Raw genomic sequence first — 23632 nt, forward strand, 5'->3', positions numbered from 1 at the left:
TTGATTGAAGTGTATTGACATATCTAACATCAACAGCAACTGAACAGTTTTAAGGACGGGTTCTATGAACTTAAGAAAGGCTTTGACCGTTCAAATAGACTTTGGCTGGTTCTATGAAAATTATACACGATGCCAACGAAATAATTTGGACTAGAAGGATCTGGCTGCTTCCAGAGAAGATTTCAGAGACCAAATTCACCAAATTCATATAGGAAATGTTCTTTTTTGTCGACCAACCTGTTCTTCACAACAGTACTACTCATTCTAGTGCAGTTCTTCCAAGGAAACAAGATGATAATGCGTTTTAGAAGATCTCCAATTTTGAAGCAGATGTTTCAGTTACCGGCCATCCTATTTGGACTCCATAGCTATTAATCTCCAACAATTCATCTTACAGCACCATATATAACTAAAACTTTAATGACAGACATTTGTAGAATAGTGATGTATTGTTTACAAGCAAGTTCCTTACAAAGCTAACATGTAAGACATTTTTACAAAGCAGATATGTGTAGCATAATCTGTACATTATTTTGTGGAAGCTGGTGAGCAATAGGTAACAAATCTGTCAGCTAAGTCTGATGTCTTGGGATGAGTTTGCCTGCCATGAGGTGTCAGTGTGCTGAGCAAGTTTTGGTTCGATACCCCTGCTCCGCATGTATGTCAAGAATTGCACAGGTAGCTCCTCCAGAAGAGATTGAGCAATGGAAACCTGATTACCTGCTCACAGAAACCAAACAGAATTAATAAAATAACAACTGCCCTGTGAAAGTACCTCGTGTGTCCGTATTTCAAGAACAGCATGCTTCCAACAAAATATATAAAGCCATTTTGTAGGTAAGTTTTTTCTTTTTTTTTTCTCCACAAATGAAATGAAACTAAAGAAGTCTCACTTGGAGAACACTAGAAGATTAGGAAACATAAGATCATCCATACCCTGGAACTCTCTCATAGGAACAAATTGTACGATATCTCGTGTTGCTATCCGTCCTGTGGAGCTCTGTAGTTGTTTCCCATTATCAGCATCCAGAATCTACTTAATGGAACACCAAAATGCAAGTTAAACAGAAAATATTATAATTTCACTCATCCGCAAACACCAAGTCAGTGCAGGAAAGCATAAAGAAAGGACCTATCTTAAGTGCTGGGAGAGACTAATATATTGGCATTCTAAACTTAAATGGCAAATAATAATCTTTCAAGAAATGAAGAATGGTAGGAATGTATGATCAGACATAATAACTTTACCTCCATTTCCTTAAAATCAGCAGTTCCAACACCCACTATGAGAATTGACAATGGCAAATCAGATGCTTTTATTATAGCATTTTTGGTTTCTTCAGCATCAGTAATAACACCATCCTGAAAAAGAGCACAGCAATATAGATAGAAGGAAGGAACCATACTATTGGCAGGGTGTCTTCCAGACAATTTGGTAGCTTACCGTGATTATCAGTAAGACAAAATATTTACTCTGACTAAATGATAGGGATCGAGTAGCAACTTCTGCAGCTTTGTTAATCACTGGTCCAAATATGGTTGGTCCAGAAAGAGAAACACTACGCAATGCCACTGAATACGCTGACATAATGCCCTCGATTCCTGCAACCTGTGACAAAAAAAAAAAAAAAAAAAAAACTAAACTTTAACCAACCAAACTTCACCAAGCTCACACTATTAGTTAGTATCAGATGCTTGATCCTATCTTACGTCTGGTTGCATGTTATGAAAAGCATTGCCACGCTGATCAAGTAAGACAGTTTAAAGCTACTGAAGTAAAGAGGATGTTCAAAAATAAAGTGTAGACCGTGACAGTATATCAAAAATGAACATGTCAAAGTTTTATCTACTCATGAACTTGCAAAATAATTTAAATTACTTGGATATCAGGTAATAGCTATAGTTCATAAATAAACAAAATACTGGCTGAACAATCACAAATGGACTACCATCACCAGCAACCATTATTTGGAGATAAATACTCATATCTCTGCCAAGGAAATGGAACACAGACCTTGTAGAAAACAAAGAGGCTGACAACAATGCAAATTCTTCAGAAGGTTTGTGGTTTTCAGAATTGGAAATAGTGCATAAATGAGAGGAATTTTGATCTTACAAAGATTTGAGGCATATAATATCAGACAAAAATCAGAGAGCCCACTTAATGCTGTAAAGTAAGAAGGTTCACTTATTTGCTGCATACTTAAAAGTAAGATAATTCAGTTATTGCTGTATTTAAAATAAAAAAAGCCAGTCTAGTCAAACTACCTGAACAGGGAAACCATCACATTTGGAATTCTTTTAAAAGCATATCGATGGAAGAGGGAGGTTGTTGAAATGTTGTTCAGACTTTACCTATAGGTTATACATTTACACTAAAAGATAATTTCTGTTACATTTTAGTGAAATGAAGTGGTAACACTGAGAAGGGTGTGCAACGGTATGAAGAGATTCCAAAGCAAGTGCTCGATCTAATAGGCACATCCTAATTATTGAGGTGTTCAGAAGTTAACAAATGATTGCACGTCCTATCAGACAGCAGCAGAGGGCCTCACCCCTCTCTCTTTAAATTGGCAGAAGGCTCTTGGCGGAGAATTCTGGTTTCTAAACCTATGTCCAGAAGTTTCATGTTCTGAAGCTGAATCAAGGCAGTTATAAATTGAACGAGTTCATCTTATGATGCGATTCGGACTAGATCGGATCACCTCGAAAGACATTGCACTCAATGGATTGAGTCTAGTTATCTTATTTGGTTATTTGGTTTAGTTAGAGCCTTAATAGGTTAGTATTTTATTTAATTAGCTAAATTTAGCTCTGTGCAATTTCAGAAAAATATTCACAGAATATTCTATAGATGTCTGAATAATATCAAACTAGTTGGATAAAATTACCAACCTCCAAATCTACAACTTTGGTATTTACGACTTCTTCATATTTCGAAACTATCTGCCGCGAAATGAAAGATTAATCCGAGAAGATAAGGAAGACTAGTTTAGTTATATTTGTTTAGGATTTTTTAATTTAATCTTTATAAATAGGGCATTATGACTTGTATCTTAGGCATGCTTGGAATGAAAGATTAATTGGCTTTTGCCCTGGCATCTCTCTCAACTAGGTCATCGGCCTCTACATCTCTCTCCTCCTTTACCAACCAACGACACCTCTTCCATTAGCACGGTCTCGTCTAGCTTCTAATCTGCCTCTTCCGCCGATCCCCCTAATCCTGTAGGGCAGACCTATTTCTCCTCCTTTGTCTTCTCTATTTTAACCGTCTCTATCTCCCATACGATTTTTATCTTTATCCGCTATCACAATTATAGGTCAATCATAGCCTTTAACCATCTATCGCATCCTCATCCGCAAGCCGCCACCATCATCACCTTCATCCGGTTTGTAACATCTCACTGAAAGAACAGCATTATCCCTATTTATGAGAAGTCAATATATGCATATAACATTCCTAACCAAGCGTGTGGTATCTTTTTTTCAAGATAACATGGTGATAGGAAGAAAATAGAAGGATAGAAAACAACAAGATTTCCTACGATATTTCTATTAGTCATTCCTAAAGCCATGGATCCCTATTTCAACCAATTCTAATCCCAACTAATTTCGATCTAGTATCGGCTAGTTTCGGCTGTATGGACTATATCGATATTTGTCAAATCAAGACAAAACTTGCCGAAATGGATTTTTAATAACTTGGGTCAGATTTTAATGAGCTGACCAAGGGGGAGAGGAGAGATATCAGTAAATGATGTCCCGAACTATCTCATTTTTCAAGTATTTAATTTTACAATCTCTTTATGATACACTCTCCTCCCACTATCACACTTCACCGAGCTCATCGACAACTCCTCTTGCTATTCTGCACTCTAGTGAATTCAGATGAGTTTTTCTTTTCTTTTTCCATTTCTTTCCTTTCTTCTTTTCCCACTTTTAACTCATTTCTTACTGTTGCAGAACAATAGTTAAGAAATATCTCTCTTCATATAACTTCTACAAGAGTAATTATGAACATAGAAATTTACCATATCCATGTCAAATTCATCATAGTTTTGAGTGAATACTTTTTTTTTTACTTTTTAGACTTCATATGTGAATAATTTTAATTTTCTTTTTTTTTCTCATTTTTTTCTAAATTTTTAGAAATTTTCCTACATTTTTAAATTCTTTTTCGAATTTTATGTAATTAAATAGTCTGACATTATATCAGCCGATTCAAGCAATTAATATGTATCAATTTTTTTTTTGGGCATCTCATCAAGAAGAATAACATATAACTAAGAGAGAGGGAAAAAAAGAAGAAATTTACGGTCTCATTATCCACCTCAGAATCAGAAGGCATTTGATTCAAGTTAAAACAATGTGATACTGAACCATCGGCTGTCCTTCCTCCAAAACCCCAAGCAGGAAAGCGACTATCAGAATCATAGAACTGCAAAATCTCCCCAACACCTACTATAGCCTGTTACAAAGAAAATGGAATAGCTGAATGCTAGCTCCAATAATACAAATATAGCATAAACTGTGTCAATAAGATCTGGTGAAACGGAGAATTTACCTGCTGATAAGAATTTAGTCTGCCCGAAGGATCAATGTAATGCAATGATTGAGGCATTCGAGGATCACCATTTGAAGCTGAGAAAGTACATATATTAAAAGCAAGCATGATTTTCTACCCTAAAAATTTTAAAAGAATAAGACTGCCAAGTGCCAACAATGATGTTCACCTGTGAAATCTATAGCAACCATGAAATTAAGTTCAAAACCATTGGAGATATAGTCCAAGAAACTATACTGAATCTTTTCAGAATAGTTATCCACAAACAGCTGTCCCTTCAGCATCTGAAACAAAATGCAGTTACCAAAGTAGGTATGTAAACACTTACTCTATAAGCTGAAAAGCTTTATGGGAGAAAAGTGCAAATATAGGCACCTTCTTGTGATCATGATGAATGGAAGATTGAACATAAAAGTTTGCCCCAGACTTATCTCTGTTGAGTTTTTCAAGTGCCATAACACTTCCCTGATATTTTCTGCTCAAAGAATTAGATCCACATGAGAAATCAAACCCAAGAAAGCATGAAGAATTATCTTATTTATTATAACTAAATACTTACCCTAAAAGTTTATGATTGCCATTTGCATTAAAATCAAAACACTCAATCATCAGAGGGTTCTCCTGTAAGTAAGAAATATTCACAAACTTAGCCCCAAAAGGAACCACAGGTGTGTGGTGTCTGGTGTACTGTCAGTAGGAAGCTATTAAATTTAAATGGGACAAACTTGCCTTGCTAACAAATTGTTGTGCTGTTACTGTTACAGGCTTCCATAATGGGTTTAGGTTGTTGTTGATCACTTCTGTTTGGCACACAGGAATAGAAACACCAGTCTCCACTATTCTGGATATCCTTAAGAAAGGATCCTACACATTAGAGGTAGTCAGAATTGAGAAAGGATGAACCAAAATTTGAGATATCCACATATATTTTAAACTAGAAAGAAGATTATAGCTCTCTTATTCATACACTTTTTGAAAGGATGTCCTTATTTTGCAAGTTTAAACAGCGGAATGTCATCTCTACTGCTATCCTTGAAGCAACTGATTCTTCTGCATGGACAGTTATGGTCCCTAAATGCATTCCTGACGGTCCACTCTGAATATTTAGCGTCAAGCTCCGGTCTTGTCTTGTCACAATCTGTACAAGGAAAAAGAGGATGAAAAAGGAGCATAATGATCTTTACATGCTAATATCAAATTGAAGGAATGTACATGGAAAAATCAAGGCACAGAAGTTGCATAACAAACAAAGAAAGAGGGATAGGGTACAATCAGAGGTCCTATCAGTTCACATATGGTTTCAAACTACACCTAATCTGCATGTATTTTAATGAGATGAATGAATTCGAACTTTTCATAGACACTAGCCTCTAACTGCATAATTTAATGGCTACTGATTCTCCCAATATACACCTAGAATAAAGAACTCAGAAGTACTACATAAGAGGTGAGTAGACCTGTGAAAGAGCACAAGAAGCACCTCCAATATAATCTTGCTGATTCAGTTTCAGCATCTGCAAAGCCAGCAATTGTAAGTTTCTGAGTAAGGTTAAGCATTTACTGCAATACAGATTCTCTCTAAAAGTTGCATGCACAAAAGATGCATTAATGGAAAAACAGGAATTACAACATAAAGTATATATCAATTCAACAACAGAAACTAGCATTTTGGGATTTAGAAGCAACTCGTTAACAAGGAAAATTTGTAGCAATGGCATGTAGAGTTGTATCCCATCGTGCATGCCCATCCATGGGTTGGATCATGCAGGGGCAAAAGGATATTAGCAGGATCCACAAAGAGGATCCATATTTAATCCTTGATCATGAACCTATATCAAAAATGAAGCACAAGACCTTAAGTATGGCATGGCATGTAGAGTTGTATCCCATCGTGCATGCCCATCCATGGGTTGGATCATGCAGGGGCAAAAGGATATTAGCAGGATCCACAAAGAGGATCCATATTTAATCCTTGATCATGAACCTATATCAAAAATGAAGCACAAGACCTTAAGTATGGCATGGCAAGTGATCGATTGATAGGTCCTTAGAATCAAACACAGTACATTATTCTACCCAAGTTTGGAAAAGAAATAGGCATATCTGGTCAAAATTAAAAAAGACTACTTATAATTGACTATATTTGTTGAGGATCATATCTTTAGATCTGATTAAACTCATCTAGATATGATATATGATCTACTGAGGGTGATACTTAATATATGACAAAAGACTTCCTTGGGAAAGGGTAGATACTAGATACATCTGTCATGTAAAGTTATAAACCAAAGAAGTAGCTTTTAGTAATTTGTAATTTTCTGTTTGTCTTTATTTATGCATCAATCATGATGACCATGACTTAAAATGGGACTTCAAGCTCCCCAAAACTCCCACCATGTAAATCGTCGAAGGACACACTTGAATGAATATTCCCCCTAATAAGCTTTCTGTTTATTGAAGTTCAAATTTTGCTGTTCTACTCCTCATATCTTGCGTACTCTGGTCGATGAGTAGATTCAAGTCAAACTAATTGAGATGACCCTCATTGTATCACATCGACATGAGTAGGAATGACTTGGTAGTCGATATGCTCAGTAAATAGAGTGTTAAGCATCCCCTTTATCAACTCTGATACTGGATTATTGTTCACGCTCAAGACAAAGGTTCAAACCACTCCCTTGCATAATTGTCCAAGCTGCACTAGCATATTACGTGCCCCCTTGTACAGGTTCATATAACCTTACAAGAACACTCCAAATAATTTGCAGATAACTCTCAACTTTCGATCTTGCCTTGCTCTTAACATAAAAATGAGGCCTGACTTTAGTATAGTAACCTGCATGATACAGCACAGAAGTTGAAGCCCTGAACCAATGAATTATCAGCAAAAATAGTGGAGGAAAATTGTCAAAGACAGTTTGATTTGATTATGATACCATAAGTGGCATGTCATGGACAAATCTCAAAAACTCTAGAACTCTTGAGAACTACCAAGCCATCAAACCAAGTAAAATCAACACTTGAAATTTGAAGATGTTCTAAAATACTGTTAAGTTCACTGAACAGTGGAGATCAAAGCTACAGCAATGTGCAACTAAATTAGCATAGGCATGAATCAGCTACCAAAAGTAACAAAATGACCCTAGTAATCCTTTAAGAAAAATACTTACTAATATTTCAACAAACTACAATTTTCAGGCCTTCATGATGTTAAATATCACTGAGACAGATACAGAAAAAAAAGTAAAATATATCTGTCTCAATGTAGACCAGCAGAAGAAAAATGTTAGTAGGTAATGCATCAGAATTAAACTATATGTGCAGGATAATAAAGAATGAGAAGTACAAGCAGAAATTTGCATCCACTTCAGCAATCAAATGACACACAAACAGAGGAAAAGAATCCAAAAATTAGAATCCATATCTCTTGTAGCTTGTTGAGTAAGCAGTTAAGCACTTCATTCAATTACCACGATGAAGTATAACTGTGAGCAAGAGTCAATACCTTCACAGGAATGTTATGATAGCTGGTATCTATATCATAGATCTGAAATCTGCCATGCGATAAAGAAGAAAATAAGAAGCAATAATAAGCTCCAACAAGATAGACACCATCTTTAAGAAACTTACACTAATGTTTGCACAATCTCAAACTGATAATTGATGGTAAATTTTGTGATCCAAGCAGGATTCAATGTGTTCAATATCACTTCAGTACGACTGAGTTCTTCTAAACTTCCATCTTGCTTCTTTACATATAATACTGCCATTGGATCACTCTAGAGTCAAGTAACAGAAGAACCATCAGTGGAATAGACATAGTTAGCACAAGTGGAATTTGCACATCCCAATGGGTCAGGAATAAAACAAGGACAACTTCTGCAACATTAGGATAAACTATGTACTCCAGAAGAATTATATACTTAAAAATTATTGATATCACAAAAATACAGTAACCTTGTCTTAACTTCCGAACTACATTATAATGACAGTCAACTTCAAGGAAAGTGACATTTTCCAGTGACTAGGGTTCTCTTGGTAATGATACTCAAAATAGAAATAGTGAAGAAAAACATGAATTTATAATGTCAAAACACTAAAATGTTTTGAGATATAGTGACAAAACACTAAAAGGTTTTGAGATATAGTTTACAAGCTCAAACACTAAAGTTATGAGGAAAAAAGCATTTTTATCAGAATTTGAAACTTTCCCTCTATCAAATATCTAAATGCATAAGGAACCAGTCAGCAATTATATCTTGACAACAGACACTGTTATTACAAGAAATTAAAAAATTTGAGATTCACTTAGTTTACTCCGTATAGTATTTTGCAAAAATATGTGTATACTACTTATTCTCCGTGCAATAATATTCTGTGTTATATTATTCTGTGTCATTTTATCCTTTGTACAATATTGTACCTCATGAAATAGTATTCTTTATACATCTAGTGGAACCTACATTATGAATAGGTATGACTTCGGGAACAATCCTAAGCAAGATCAAAAATCTTCTTGTGGTAACTCAAGCCTACCTTAGTTTAGGGAACAAACTTATTCCTCATCACTATGGTAATCCATTTAGGTCATGGTTCTCAAAATCAGCCGATGCTAACATTGGGTCAGAGATTGGCTAGTTTTAGCAATCCATCTCAGTCATATCTGTTGAAACTATTTATTTTTTAAATTTAGGTCAAATTTAAAATGTATCTAGCCTAGAAGACATTAATAATTAATGTTATCAGCTACCTTCTTTTCAAGTTTTCAATTTTTACCCTCTATCTCTCACACACAGTCTCCTCCTACCCCTTATAATTCACCGAGCTCATTCGGGCGTGATACGATCTTCTCTTTGGGGCTAAGGCTCTGATACCAGCTTGATACGATCTGGCACGGAACTTTGAAATTAGATCCCAAAATATGCTGTCGTCGGATCGACGTGAGATTTTGATATGTTGTAGCCTCGTAAAAGAGCTTTCCAACAAATCTAGTTACAGGCGAATCGGAGTTGGGGATCTTGAGATATCGTTCGTTTAGTGGTCGAACATCAGGATACTCTGTTTGGATTCGTGGATGGAGGCACGAGATCCTAGGTAGTGGTGGATGGTGGTGGACCGGCGTTAATGTGGTGGCACCGGTGAAAAGTGATGGTGGAACGGTTGTGGTTGATGGAAGGATTAGGGCAAGTGTTGGATAGATTGGACGAAGGGGGAGAAGAGGGCCACCCCTAGGGACTAGGGTGATTAGCCTGGACGAGGGAGGTTAGCGCGGCGTCGCCGGGGATTGAGAGAACGGGAGCGAAGAAGACGAAGGATGCAAGGCAAAACTCAATCTCAATAATCAATGATAATTTTGGTTGCCCTACACATCCTTTTATAGGCTAACCAACAACTCACATTAACCCTAAAACACAATTTTCGCCGACCGCGTTCGAACTCGCCCGACCGCGTTCGAACGCACCGAATTAGCTCTTCTGGATTTGCGAACGCGATGCAGGCGTTCGAACGCGTGATCGAACGCGCCTGTCGGTATTTGCGAACGTGATGCAGGCGTTCACAGTGCGCGTTCACAGTGCGTTCGAACGCACAGTACATTCTCTTCTCCATGTTCACAACCCCGTTCACAAACCGCGTTCGAACTCACTCCACCCGCGTTCGAACGCGACTTACAGAAAACTTATTTTAATAGAAATTAAACACTAAAATATGAAATAAAACACTCCTAAAGTGAATTCATGCTCGAGACGACGTCGGTGAAGTCCGAATCGTATCAGGGCGGCCGATTCAGTGAACCCTTCCGATTACTCTACACTCTGCTGAACTCAATTGAGTGTTTTTTTTCCTCACTTCTCTTGTCTCTTTTTCACACTTTTTAACTCCTTTTTTCTTACTCTTATGGAATAATAGTAAGAGAGAGATCTCTCTCTTTACTATTGTGCTATAGTAGTAATTTATGAGCATAAAAATTTGTAGATTCAAGTCGAAATTCATCATAATTTTGAGTGATTTTTTATTTAGTTTTTAGGCTTCATATATAACTAAATTTTATTTTCTTATTTTTTTGTTATTTTTTCTAAATATTTTTAAAAAATTCTGCATATTTAAATGAAAATAGTACGACCGTAACTGATACAACCGATTCAGCTAATATATATCGATTTTCCTAGCGGTCGATCACGATTCAAATACCGAGTTTCAAAACCTTGGTATAAGTGACTCAAACAAAGTTAGGAAACAATCCCAAGCTAGACTAAAAATCTCTCCAAGGTTACTTTAATCTCTCTGAACAATAAGGCTATAAAATAATCGAGCAGGCTCGAGCTCAACTAAGTTTGGCTCACTAAGGCTCAATCAAGCTCGGCTCAAAAAGTTAGTTGATTCAAGCTTGATCTACATAATAGGTCAAAATTAATTTTGAGACAAGCTTAATCAAGAGGCAGCTCAATCAAGCTCAACTTGACAAGGTAATTTTTAATAGTATATAATGTATAATACATATAACTAATATGAACCTTTAGATCAAGATCTAAAAGCTCATAATATTATTACGTTAGTTCTTATACCTTTATCATTAAATCAAGCTTGATTGAACTCAAGCTTGATTTAGGCTTGAAATGATTCAAACTTAAAATTGCTTATTGATCGGCTCAATTAGGCTAGAGCTTAGCTCGATCACAAAATTGGCTCAAAATTGACTCAAATTGAAATATTTCAATTCAAGTTTAATTCTATAATTAGACTCGAAATTAATTCAATTCAAGCTTGATCAGAGCTCGACTCAATTACACCCCTATTTAATGGTTAGAGAAAAAGACAATGTGCATTTATCACTCAGTAACACCTCTAGATAAGTCTAACCAAATCAGCTATAAGGTAAAAATATCATTGTCATTTTGAGGGTGACTTCTAGTTGATATAGATCTACGAGCACAAATCCAAAAAAATAAATATGACATTTGTTTGAGATTGAGAAGTTACACATAATAAAATTTAAGCGTATTGTCATGTTATTGTTGTATTATTCATCATATGAACATGTTTGATTTTATTTGTGTTAGAAATTGTTAAACTTAGATTTTTAAAAAATGCTTTACAGATTATGGTTTTCAATTGTTATTCTATCTACAGAGAGTGGGTTCATCCATTGCGCTAAATTGTTAGCTCATTAAACTCTCTTAATATTTTAGATGTTGATTAGGGTGGCAAGTAAACGTGGTGCATTGAGACTTTTTTTACCTCTACTTAGGATTTAGTTTTCACTTTAGTCTCATTAGTTGTTTCAGTATTATTTGAAAGGCATTGGTTTTCTAACTTTAAACCTCTTTATTACATTGAGAATTTTTAATTGACTTGGAGTTATTAATTTATATTGCAGATTTTGGAAAGTTAATGTTACGGCTTTGTGTATCTCAACTCAACAGTATATGCCCGGTGATGATTCCGATTTTGAGTCGGGCAGACATACTTCAATACAAGTATCCTACTGTTAAAAAATCACTTTATTTATGTGATTGTGCTTCAAGCAAAGGAGAGTATGTAACAAATAAAACCAAAAACTTTGTAGGATTTCACCTAGTAATTGACACCTAGGAAAGATATTTTAAAACTCTATCCATATCATGTTAGATATAGTGCTATCAGAAAATTCATTAATACATGTCGCATACTTCCTTTATGTATTAAAAATAAAAACAGACACATACAATCTCAGATAGCTCCAAAGTTGATGCTAGATATTCTTTTATAAAGATCTATGAATTTGGAGGGAACCAATATTAGGATTCATGCCACAGATGCATAACCAACTTATGATTTATAAATAGATGTTCTTCACTCTTAATATAAGTGTCTAAATTCGTTATAAATTATTAGCTTTGTTAATGAACAACTTAAAGATGTGCTTCAAATATATTATCACATGTTGTAGACTTGTAGTAATAACAATCTTAATTCAATATAACACAAGCATACACAAATATAATCTTTTGTTTGCATAGATATATTTACATATATATGTTCAAGTAAATACACAACCTAAGTGCCCTTGGTGTATCGTGTCTTTGTTTAAAATTTGTTATATCCACAAATACTAAAGGGAAGTAAAACAGAAAGGTGATCTAGGGACTATGAACTATATTTTCCCTAACTTTGATGTATCACATCAGTGGTACACAAGTGGATATCATTCATAAGATCTGAAGAAGTTTGATCCAAAGGTGGGTATCAAAGACCAGTAAAAGCCATGTTATCCATGGTAGATAAGAGGATTAAGAGAAGGAAAAATAAAAAAGGTATAAGAATGAAAAACAGCAATGTATGTAAATTTCTAGAGAAATGATATGATTATACCTTCAGCATATCAAGGAAGCATACTTTCAACAAGAATATATGATGAGAGACAGATTGGTGGTGATTACACCCAGATAAGACCAGAAAAAAAAAATGTTATTGATGAAGTAAAAATTTAAGTTAAAGTCTACATAGGTGTTAGGTTTAGAGTTATTAGTACATTTTACTTTTGACTATTTATGTCTAATTTTTCAAGTCATTATACTGAATCACATGAAACTTTGGCAAACGCTCTCCGAGTTCCATACATATGATCAAAGACTAGACAGAGGAATTAAAGACCACCTCCGATGCAGGTATCAATTGTGACAGGTACAAATGGAATGGAAATGAATTGTAAAACATTCTTCGGAAAGAAAAAAGCCAAACTTTTTGAAAATTTTGAGGGCACTGTAGTGACACTTGGCACAGTATTGTTTACTATAACAGTTATTGTTCACGTGAACTCTCTCTCGTATCTTCATCTTCCACTTTTTTACCCTTAATCTATTTTTGAGGGTACTGTAGTGACACTTGGCACAATATTGTTGACTATAACAGTTATTGTTCGCCTGAAACTCTCTCTCTCTCTCTCTCTCATCTTTTTTATCCTTAATCTCTTTTACCCAAAGGTCTAACATTGAATCATAGGACCTCCTTTTTGTCCCACATCACTTTCAAAAATAGGATTATATCCTTTTCCAGATTTGTTGATTCAAAGAACGCATTTAGCAGTCAATGACTTGACGAGGACGAAGACCCAAAAATCCATCTTGTTCCAGCTTGTCAAACAACACTAGAGTTGGTAGTATAGTGTAATCATCTTCAAGTCATGTTACTGTATTTCTAGTCATTAAAATGATCTAGATATTATATTAGTTCCACTCCAAGTAACACAAAAGCTACTAAGCAACCAGGGCGATTAATCTTATATTCTTACATTAGTTAGCAGCAACTACGCGCAAAACAGGCTGTATGATAAACTGATAAAGTTAGTTAGCACCCATGTACAAGACATAACAATTTGGAACAATGAAGTATTCAATATGCACTAAGATTTTCCAATAACCACTAAATAAACAAGCCTAAGGAAATCAACAAGAAAACTTGAGAACCATTTAGACTTGAGCACCAGAAAGAAAATATAGAGAAAAGTTGTTTAAGTTATTCTAATACTATCTTCAAATAGAATGCGTTTTGAAGATTACTTCTAAAAATTCCTCATTGGGATTGGGAAGTGTACCTTTGAAAGTATGTCCATGTTCCGCAACTTCGAAGCAGACAATGACAACTAAGAAAGAAGCATTGTCAGAATATTAAGAAAATGTACATGTAAAGGCAATGAATCCATGTTGTTCAATCAACAAAATACAGTGTAATTGTTCCAAAAGAAGATGTTATTTATCAGCTGTATAGAGAAAAAATGCACTAATAAGTAGCAAGATTATTTGCATAGCGACATTGCATCAAGGAATTTAATTTGTTACTCTTATATATCTTCGAACTTAAGATTAATTTCAGAAGTTAACGTCAACTGGCTGCAGAAGTCATATTAAAAATTTTCACCAACTCATGTGAACAATAGCCACGACTTATTGTATTATTATTTAGTGTTGTCAGAGTCTAACTAGGGTATGCTTGACTCAGGGTTTGTATTCTCTAAATAAAGAGGTGAACTAGCTAGTCCTATGGATGTATAAATGATTGTTGATAAAAAAGAAAATGCTTGAAGCCAGGTTTGTGTCTTCTTTGTCACTTCTTATTTTTTATCTTTTATCTCTTAGTATTATCTATTACATACCCTTTTCTCTTCTCTAGTTGCATTTATACACTCTTGTCATAATTTTCTTTCGTACTGTTCTTAACATATCACTATTAAAATATCTTTTTCTTGCCTATTTTCTGCAGTAGGACATCATAGAGTATCAGGCCCATCATCACATCATAGAACACCCCCTATATTGTCCTACGTCACTCCAATTTACAGAGAAGTGAAATTTCCTACTGATTAGTCTGCTAATTGAGGTAGAGAAACATATAATTAGGAACATTATTACATTACTACTTATTTTTAAAATTTTCATTATTCTTTCCTCCAAAAAATTTTATCTTGTGTTCTGTCTTTCTGAAATATCATGATAACTTTGAAGATAAATATGTAATGGCTCAGTAGTCATTCTTGTGTTACCAAAAAGGAAAATGACAATATTATCAACATGGTGACCAATATCTAACAACAAAAAGGAAAATGAGACAGGATAAAAGATCCCAATAAATTGTGGTCAAACTGAGATTATCAAGGTTTCTGCATAGCTGACCAGTCTTATAATGAATAACGGGGAAAAGAAATAGGATGACAAACCAAAGTTCCAAAGGCCAATACCAAATATTAGAAACAGTTTTTATATATTATTGAAAAAAAGTCATATGTCAAGTTTCAATTCTATCAGCATCTAGTCCCATTCTCCCAACCAAAAGACAACGTACAGTACCTCTTTGGTTCTTAATAAACTAATGGGGATTTCCTTATCCCGCAACCACAAAATGCATTAAACAAGGACATAAAAAACGTTGCATTTTATATACTTACCTATCTATCTGCATAAACCACAAATGCGGCCACATAGGCACTGACAGTGGGTCAATCGCGCAACAAATGCATTATGCAGTCCTCATATGCAGTGCGACTGCATATAGATCTCATATGAGGACTGCAAACACATAGGCACCCGCATATTGACTGCATATACATATCTACCATCATATGCATATGAAAGCACTGTCATAATAATGGATATTTAGCACTTCATAACAATTTGTATTGATTAATTTTATATTTATTGAGTAATTGTATGCTTAGAAAGCAGTATCTTTTGTGGATAGGATATTATGAAAATGATTCTCCATATGTTACTTTGCAACTTTTACCTATCTATTAGCTTGCTATGCTACTAATTTTTTAGATTAAAAAAAAAACGGATAGGTAAATCATATATAATTTTGTTTCATACTTTTATTGCTAGAACAGACTGCATAGGCACTATGCAGTCATATGACCGCCGGCGCTTTTCACAACATTATCTACTAACCAGACTCCTCTTTGGGCTGACGGTAAAAGGAATCAACTAAAGAATGCAGAGCAATGGAACCTTTTTCATAGGATTTCAAGATGCGCTCACCTCCAGCGGCATGTACAAGCCTCGAAGGCCACGAGACTGGAAGAAGTAGTCCACGGCTTGGCTGACCTCGGTCTGCGCCGCCGCCGCCGAGGGACCAGCCGGCCCGCCGCGTGGGCCCACGCCGACGGCCTCCATCCCTCCTCTCACATCTGAGCAGCATCCACCCATCGATCCCGTCCTCTATCTCTACGCTTCTATCTCTCTCTATTTGTTGAGGGAGAGGAAGAAAGACATCAATTAATGGGTTGAAAAATTCCCTATTTGTTTTGAGCAATGTGTTTCCGGATTTGAAAAAAAAAAAAATTAACGTGCAAGGAAGTCGGTGGAATTAAAAATTTGTAAGTTCGATAGAATTTTGGTAGGGCTAAAGATTGGGAAAGTCCTAAATTGGTACCAGGGAAATAGCATAGAAAGGTAGGAAGAATAATTATAATCATGTAGCAGTTGGGCTTATTTTTACTGTAGCAATATCTAAAACGCGGAATTCAAACTTCAATCGTCTAGCTGAGCACAAGCTTCAGTCAAGCAGAGCTCGAGCTGCTTGTTTATTTTGCCAGCCCTAGTTAACAAACGGGTCTCAATTGTTAAACAGTAAACATTTTATTAATAAATATTTTGGATTCTCTATCTGCTGCATGTTCTATTTAAATTGAGTATTCTATATAAAATGCTCAATTGTTCAACGTTTCACTAATTTATGAAAAATAGTGAACTAATCAACCGTTTATATTTATAAATAATTTAATTGTTCTTTTGATAACTTATAATATAACAGCTAAGCTAGCTAAAACATATTCTTTTATATTTTAACCAATTTAGCTCTCTCCTAAATTTTATTTACCATAATAGATAATACCTCAAACTTAATAACAAACTTGGTCTATTTTACTACAGTTGTTAGTAATACATTGATAAGTTTATTATTATTTTTTTTATCTTCTAGGTAAAACACTAAATGTATTAATATTTTATTTTTAGAAAAGAAAAATATTGAACAATTTAGCATCTTGTCTTTTTCGAAAATGTTTGATTATTCATCATTTTTCTTTGCAAAAAAGGACAAAATTAAAAATTAAAAGTTTGGAGGGCGTATAGTCCTTTTTTTTTACAAGTCTTGTCGTGGAGAAATAGCCACATCATTCCAACGCTTGGCATCTTTTTTATCTTCATAACAATATTTTTTAATGACTAATATAAATAATCGTGTATTAGATTATTAATTATAAAATTATGATCTTCTAGTTGGCCTTTTAAAAAAAAATTAAAGCAAAAGGCATACTAATGAGTTTATTTATTTATAAAACGTTGTATAGCTCAGCATTTTAATTAGAAAATAATAATATTATATATATATTATATGCTGAACTTTTTAGCTGTACTTATTACCGGAATTTTTTTGAGTAAAATCTGATCAATTCAATATTTTACTAGTAGCTAATGTAAAATAAACTCTTATATATTAAGTTTGAGGTGAAATCTAAATTGGTATATAAAGTTTAGAAGAAGAGGTTTAGTTTAATCAAAAACTCTCTTTTTTTATCAACAATTATCTTTTAACTACCATGAATAAAGCTCTTTCTTTTATTTTTCTAATATCTATTTTATTTGCATTATTTGTACTAAAAATTCACCGGGTTTTTGATTTGGCAAGCTAGGGTTTTTTTTCGTTTCCATTGCACATAAGATTTTTTTCTTATTTTTCTTCCAACTTTGTCATTTCTATTATTTAGTATATTATTAAAATATTGATAGGACACTATAAAAGAAAGAGAGAGAAATGACTACGTACTCATCTTCATATTCTTCTTCTTTATCATCTACTTAATATGCTAATGTTAATTCTTCTTCTTCATCTTCTACTTTATTTGCGGGTGTTAATTCTTATTCTTCCTTTTCTTTTACTAATGCTACTCTTTTTTCTATCTTTTTCTTCTGAAATTAATTTGATAAAATCGGTGACATCATGAACTACAACTATTATATTCATAGTTGCTTCAGATTATGAATCTATCTATGGCGAAATGAATAATCCATAGTTTAAATATGAAATTATGAATCATAGTCAAAAAATTTATACTTAAATGCAGAATTTCATACTTAAACAAAGAATTTCAATTCTTCATAGTTTCAAAAAAATAGCTAAAAGATAATTATCTGATGTCCAAAAATTATGAAACTAATTAAATAATCAGTGACATCATAATCTATGACTTTTGTAATCAAAGTTTTTTCATATTATGAATCTATCTGTGTCGGAATGAATAATTCTTAGTTTAAGTACAAAATTTTATATTTAAATATGAAATTCTATATTACAATTTATATAGAAACAAATAATAATCATGTAGAATTATATTTTTTTTGTTATTTAACTTGTCCTAATTATTTTACCACTATCTCAAAATAATCTCTTATTTTATTAATTAAAAAGCGATTATAAAGACTTATATAGAAAAAAAATGAATGATTAATGAATGAAAGAATAAGAAGGAATAACAGAAAATAAGAAATAGAATTCACATAAAAATAAACAATAATCATGTTGAGTCATGTTTTTTATTTTTTAACTAATCATAATTATCTTTTGTCATTTCTATTAATTAAATAACAAAAAATATGGCTCTATAACAGTGAAATATATAAATTCTATAGTGTATAGATAGATAATGTATAGAAAAAGCAACAAAAATTTATTATTATATTTATGAAAGTTTTTAATATGTTTTCTTCTTCTTATTTTCTGTTGTTGCTTCTTCTTATTAATCTACTTCACTACTAAATTTGTTAAAAGATAACAAAATATGTATAGAAAAAAAAGCTGTTAAATAACAATGAAATGTAAATTGTCACAACTATCTCTGATTATCCCATACTTTTTTTTATTAAATAGTTATTAGAGAGACTTGTATAGAAAATAAAGAATAATTAAGGCATAGAAAAAGGAAAAAAAAAGGAAGAAAGAAGAAGAAAAAGCAATAGCAGAAAATAAGTAGTAAAAGAAGAAAAAATATATAAACAACTTTCATAAATATAATAACAACTTTCATTGATTTTTAATAACTTTCGTTGTTTTTTCTAGAATTTACATACTTCACCGTTATAATTTACATAGATACAAATAATAATATGCAGAGTCATTGTAACACCCGTAAAAAAAAAATATTAATTAAGCGCACGCGCCATGCGCGTGCACCCTAACCGCAGCGCACGCGCCAACGTGCGCTGACTCCTTCTCCCCCCTCCCCCACCTCTCGCAGTCAGTTGCGAGAGGTGGGAGAGAAGTGCGCCGAAGTGGAGTTAACTCCACTCCGTTGCCCTCTCCACCTCTTCTCTATTTAATCTCCACTATTTCCCCTCGAGTTTCCTTCTTTCGAAATTTTTCCTTCTTCGCTTTTCCCTTCTCTCTTTTCTCTCCCGAGCCGCCGAAGTTTTTGTCGCGGGCAGCGAGTCACCGGAGCGCCGGCAGCCAACCAAAACCCCTCACCTCAATCCTCGGGTTAGTCTCCATTCCCTCTTTAGTTTAATTTAAAAATAGCCTAGGAAATCATGTGAAATTAGGAATTTTTTATGACTGCCTTCACCGGAGAAATTTGTCGGCCGGCGACCTCGGGTCGACAACCCACCAGTCCGGGAAGTTTCCCCGCTTCAATCCCTTACTGTGGATACCCAAATTGGGTACCCACGGGGCGCGAGGGAGGCAATGCCATGTCGCCTCCCACCGTCGGGTTTCTTTGGCACAAGCAGCCACCACCGACGGTGGTGGCCTCGCTCGTTAACCTCGACTGACCCACCTCTTCACTTGGAAGAGATAGGTACCCGAGATGAGAGCTTCGAGCCCACCTTGCACTGAGTCGGGAAGCTCCATGGCCGCCGGCCATGGAGTTCCTCAACTCTCACCCTCCGGCTGCACTGGCCGAAGGTTCTGATCGCTCCTGCACCCAAGTCGACTTGGGGAGGAGTTGCCGAAGCCGGGGGGCTGCCGGTGACGAGGATCACCGGCAGCATCATCCCTTTCTCTCTTGTTTATCCTTCTCTATCAAGGAGACGAGGAGAAGGTGGAGGTTGGGCCCCCCACCGCTCTCTCTCTCTCTCTCTCTCTGGGCTATGGCGTGCGTTGCAACCCAAGTCCTCAGTCCCCTCTTCTCTAAGGTCTCAGTGGACTGGGCTCTGGAGCCCAGTCCACCCCCTTAGTTTCTGGTGGGCTGCGGTAGGCCCCGCAGCCCACCTCCTTATTTTTGTCGAACTGGGCTCTGGAGCCCAGTCCACCATCTCACCCTGCTGGACTAGGCTCTTGAGCCCAGTCCACTACCGTTGGTCCAGTGGGCTGCAAACCTACATGCAGCCCACTCTCCCTCTCTCACTCTCACTTAATTTGCTGGGCCTTGAGCCCAGCCCAACCTTTAACATTTTAACCCTAGACTAATTAATTATGAGTCTGTTATTTTTTCTTAAATTCTGTTAGCCACCTAAATTGTAATTATTATAATTTTCTCAACCATGTTATTAACAAAATTAGGAACTATACAAAATCAAAATATGTATTTGAATTTATTAGTCTTCTCAATTATCTTCACATTTACAATGTGAACGGCTCTAATGACCATTATTATTTTAATTAAGACAAATAATATCTCAGACCTAGAGAATCAAACTTAAATTTACACAACAAGATGGTTAGTTTATAAGTCCATTAATATTATGTTTATTTTATTTATAAATTATTAGATTCAGTATTGTGCGGGAAGGATCTTGAAATTCAAGAAGAGCCGATTGATTAGGAGAGTAAGACAGATTCCAGAAATATCTCAGGCAAGTAGAATTCTATAATAGTCTATGAAAAATGCATACTTATGCTATTTCTTACCTGTGATAATTAAATATCGTTTTCTTACTTGTGTAACTTATATGACATTTCATATCTGCAATTAATTATATGTCAATTCTTACTTGCATTATTTATTGCTTAATGCACATGTATGATAGACTCTATGCTTATTTATAATATCTGTTAGTGTGATGATTATGTTAAATAATAGAGGTCATGACACCACGTGCACATATCACTGTTAGTCAAGTCCTAGTTAGGCAATGCCCTTTTTACCCACTCAACCCGGGGTTAAGGGTAGAGTGTATATTATATAGTATTATATTAGCGGCCCACACCTGAGGTCGGTAGTTGGTGGAGCATTCAAGTGATTACACTGCCCTAGTTGGAGACTAGACTAGTATGATATTAGAAAAGATGATTTAGAGGTAGGGATTGTAGTTCTAGCGGTACCCGAGGACGTAAGGTCAGAGCGTCTTTTGAGCTGTGTGCTCTTATCAGCCATATGTGATGATTTCGCTTTGTGCGATGATTACTAGAACGGTGTTGATGGGCTTACGACTTGGGTCCTTAGTCTGATGGCCACAAACAACCGGTCATATGCAGCGTCGCTATGCATGTATGGGCGATAATACCGCTAGTTGACTAGTCCCCCTCGATTTTTATGGTGCTTTGTGAGATATGTCATTGTGACTCGACTCCTGTGTGGATTGCTATGCAAAATGAGCTATAATGATTAAAGCTATTAAAAGTCATAATGTACATTTTTTCTAACATGTTATGAGTTGCATATTTATTTATTATGTAATAATCTTAGATTATTATTAGATTTTACTTGCTGGGCCCCCGTGCTCACCGCCATTTTTGGTGGAAATATTTCAGAGTTGATTATAGAGGATGCGGACATCGAGGAGTAGCAGATTCATTCCTTTATTTTTAGCATTTGTTTATTTTATTATTTCAGTTAGACTTAGCCCCTCCGAGGGTATTTATGTTTTATCAAATTTGTGATGGACTTGTATTCCTAGAGGCTTGTTGAGGCCTGTGATATTATAATTCTGGATTATTTGTTGGATTAATATGGTATTTCTTGACTTTTTCAGATATTCAGTGAGATTATTTCACTAACAGGTCACGTGGGAATCACGTGGACATGCTCCACGTGAGGAACACATGAATTATGGAAGTGGGTGTTTCAGTCATGCTTTTGGTTATTTAACTAATCAAAATTATCTCACCACTATCTCTGATTATTCTCTTAGTGTATTAATTAAAGAACGATTAGATAAACTTGTACAAAAAATATAACAATTTTCGCAAATATAATAACAATTTTTATTAAATTTTAATAATTTTTGTTATTTTTTCTGTACATTTTAGAATTTATATACTTTACAATTACAATTTAATAATTATTATTTACTTTTATATATTTTTTTTAAAATGTACGGAATTAAAATTATGCATTTTACGAAATTTTAACTATAATTCATAATTTCATATTTAAACTAGGAATTATTTATTTTGCTCATAATCTGAAAAAAAAAAAAATATAGAATACAAAAGTTATAGATCATGATGCCACCGATTTTATCCAATTGATTTCATAATATTTGGAGGTCAAATAATTATCTTTTAAATATTTTTAAAAATTTATATTAAATTAGAATTTTATAGTTTAAGTACAAAAAAGAACAAAGAAAAGGAAGAAGAAGATAAGTTTTCAGTGCAATAAAAATAAAAATAAAATCCTCGCTCGCCAAATAAAAAACCAAGATAACTATTTTTATTCGCTATGGAAATATTTATTAAAAAACCACATTTATTATCAATTACTATATACATATCTGTTTTTCTTTTAATCCGTTAAGACATTTTCTAGCCTAATATCACTCTACCTAAATTTACCCAAATAACCTCAAAAAGATTGAATTTCCGTAATAGTATTCTGTGCAAGCATATTTTATACATGTTAAAAAGTAAACTTAGTTATCCTAATAGAATCTTTCTATTAGATGTCACTTCTTAGAGCATCTCAGAACAGGGTGGAGCTCTAAATTTAGAGCTTCTTCCGAGAATTTGGAGCCTAACTAGAATACAATTTAACTTTTTAAAATCTAATTTTGCTCTACAAAAATATAATCTAAAACTTTAAATTTCGTATATATACTTTATTAAATAATCTAGTTAGTTAAATTGAATATATAATTAGTTTTATTAATAAGTCTTTAACAGAAATAGTACCGTTGGAAAGGATCCATCGTGATCTTTAAAATGAGTCTAATATTAAACTATTTTAAGTTATTTTAAATTTTTTATTTTTATTTTGTATAATATAATGTCAATAAGAGTTTTCTAATTATATATTTTATTTTAGAAAATAATACAAATAAGAGGACTTATTATATAATTTAAAATACAATATATAAATAGTCATTTGGAGATGCTCTTAGAGATTAGTTAGTTTAAATTACCACAGGGTGTTATATAAATATGATAGAAAAAAAGGATTACACTATCATAATTTACAATGGGATATTTATTCAGGAAATGACTAAAATGTAAGATGTTATTTGAAACTTTGCTGATAATATATAAATATGATAATACCTTCTCATTTATTCCTTGCGTAACAGTGTAATTAATTTCACATGCAACACATTTACATCAAGAATCCTAACGTTGCACATTGGATGCAAAACTACAAAAAGTAGTAGTAGTGGGCAGGTACTTGAT

The 23632-nt window shown here is 34.2% G+C and overlaps 1 protein-coding gene and 1 long non-coding RNA gene across 3 annotated transcripts; one reads left to right on the top strand and one right to left on the bottom strand.

Annotated features, from left to right (window-relative positions):
• Positions 1 to 333: 333 nt before the first annotated feature.
• LOC140790395 (protein BONZAI 3-like) lies at positions 334 to 16239 on the bottom strand. 2 transcript variants are annotated; one of them, XM_073140455.1, is made up of 16 exons: positions 16072 to 16239; positions 14136 to 14183; positions 8195 to 8343; positions 8070 to 8118; positions 6022 to 6078; positions 5532 to 5702; positions 5294 to 5428; positions 5124 to 5185; positions 4940 to 5039; positions 4734 to 4848; positions 4565 to 4641; positions 4331 to 4468; positions 1445 to 1609; positions 1249 to 1362; positions 937 to 1033; positions 334 to 720 (listed from the first exon to the last, which is right to left on the bottom strand). In XM_073140455.1, exons 1-16 carry the CDS (start codon positions 16237 to 16239, stop codon positions 569 to 571), a joined length of 1797 nt encoding a protein of 598 aa, XP_072996556.1. In that variant the 3' UTR covers positions 334 to 568. The 2 variants fall into 2 exon arrangements, with proteins under 2 accessions (XP_072996556.1, XP_072996555.1); XM_073140454.1 differs by having other exon boundaries at positions 4316 to 4468.
• Positions 12023 to 16075, top strand: LOC140790397 (uncharacterized). The gene is made up of 3 exons (XR_012109397.1): positions 12023 to 12039; positions 14801 to 14917; positions 15921 to 16075. It is a non-coding gene; the product is annotated as an uncharacterized lncRNA (long non-coding RNA).
• Positions 16240 to 23632: the final 7393 nt, after the last annotated feature.

Source organism: Typha latifolia, chromosome 6 (assembly GCF_019914945.1).
Source record: "Typha latifolia isolate L0001 chromosome 6, TyphaL0001v2, whole genome shotgun sequence".
Taxonomy (NCBI): Eukaryota; Viridiplantae; Streptophyta; class Magnoliopsida; order Poales; family Typhaceae; genus Typha; species Typha latifolia.

Coding starts and splice junctions, on each gene's coding strand:
- LOC140790395 (XM_073140454.1), bottom strand. CDS start 16,239: ATGGGTGGATGCTGCTCAGATGTGAGAGGAGGGATGGAGGCCGTCGGC. Junction 8,119..8,194: donor GAGATTGTGCAAACATTAGT/GTAAGTTTCTTA, acceptor ATCGCATGGCAG/ATTTCAGATCTATGATATAG. Junction 5,429..5,531: donor AGGACATCCTTTCAAAAAGT/GTATGAATAAGA, acceptor TCTAATGTGTAG/GATCCTTTCTTAAGGATATC.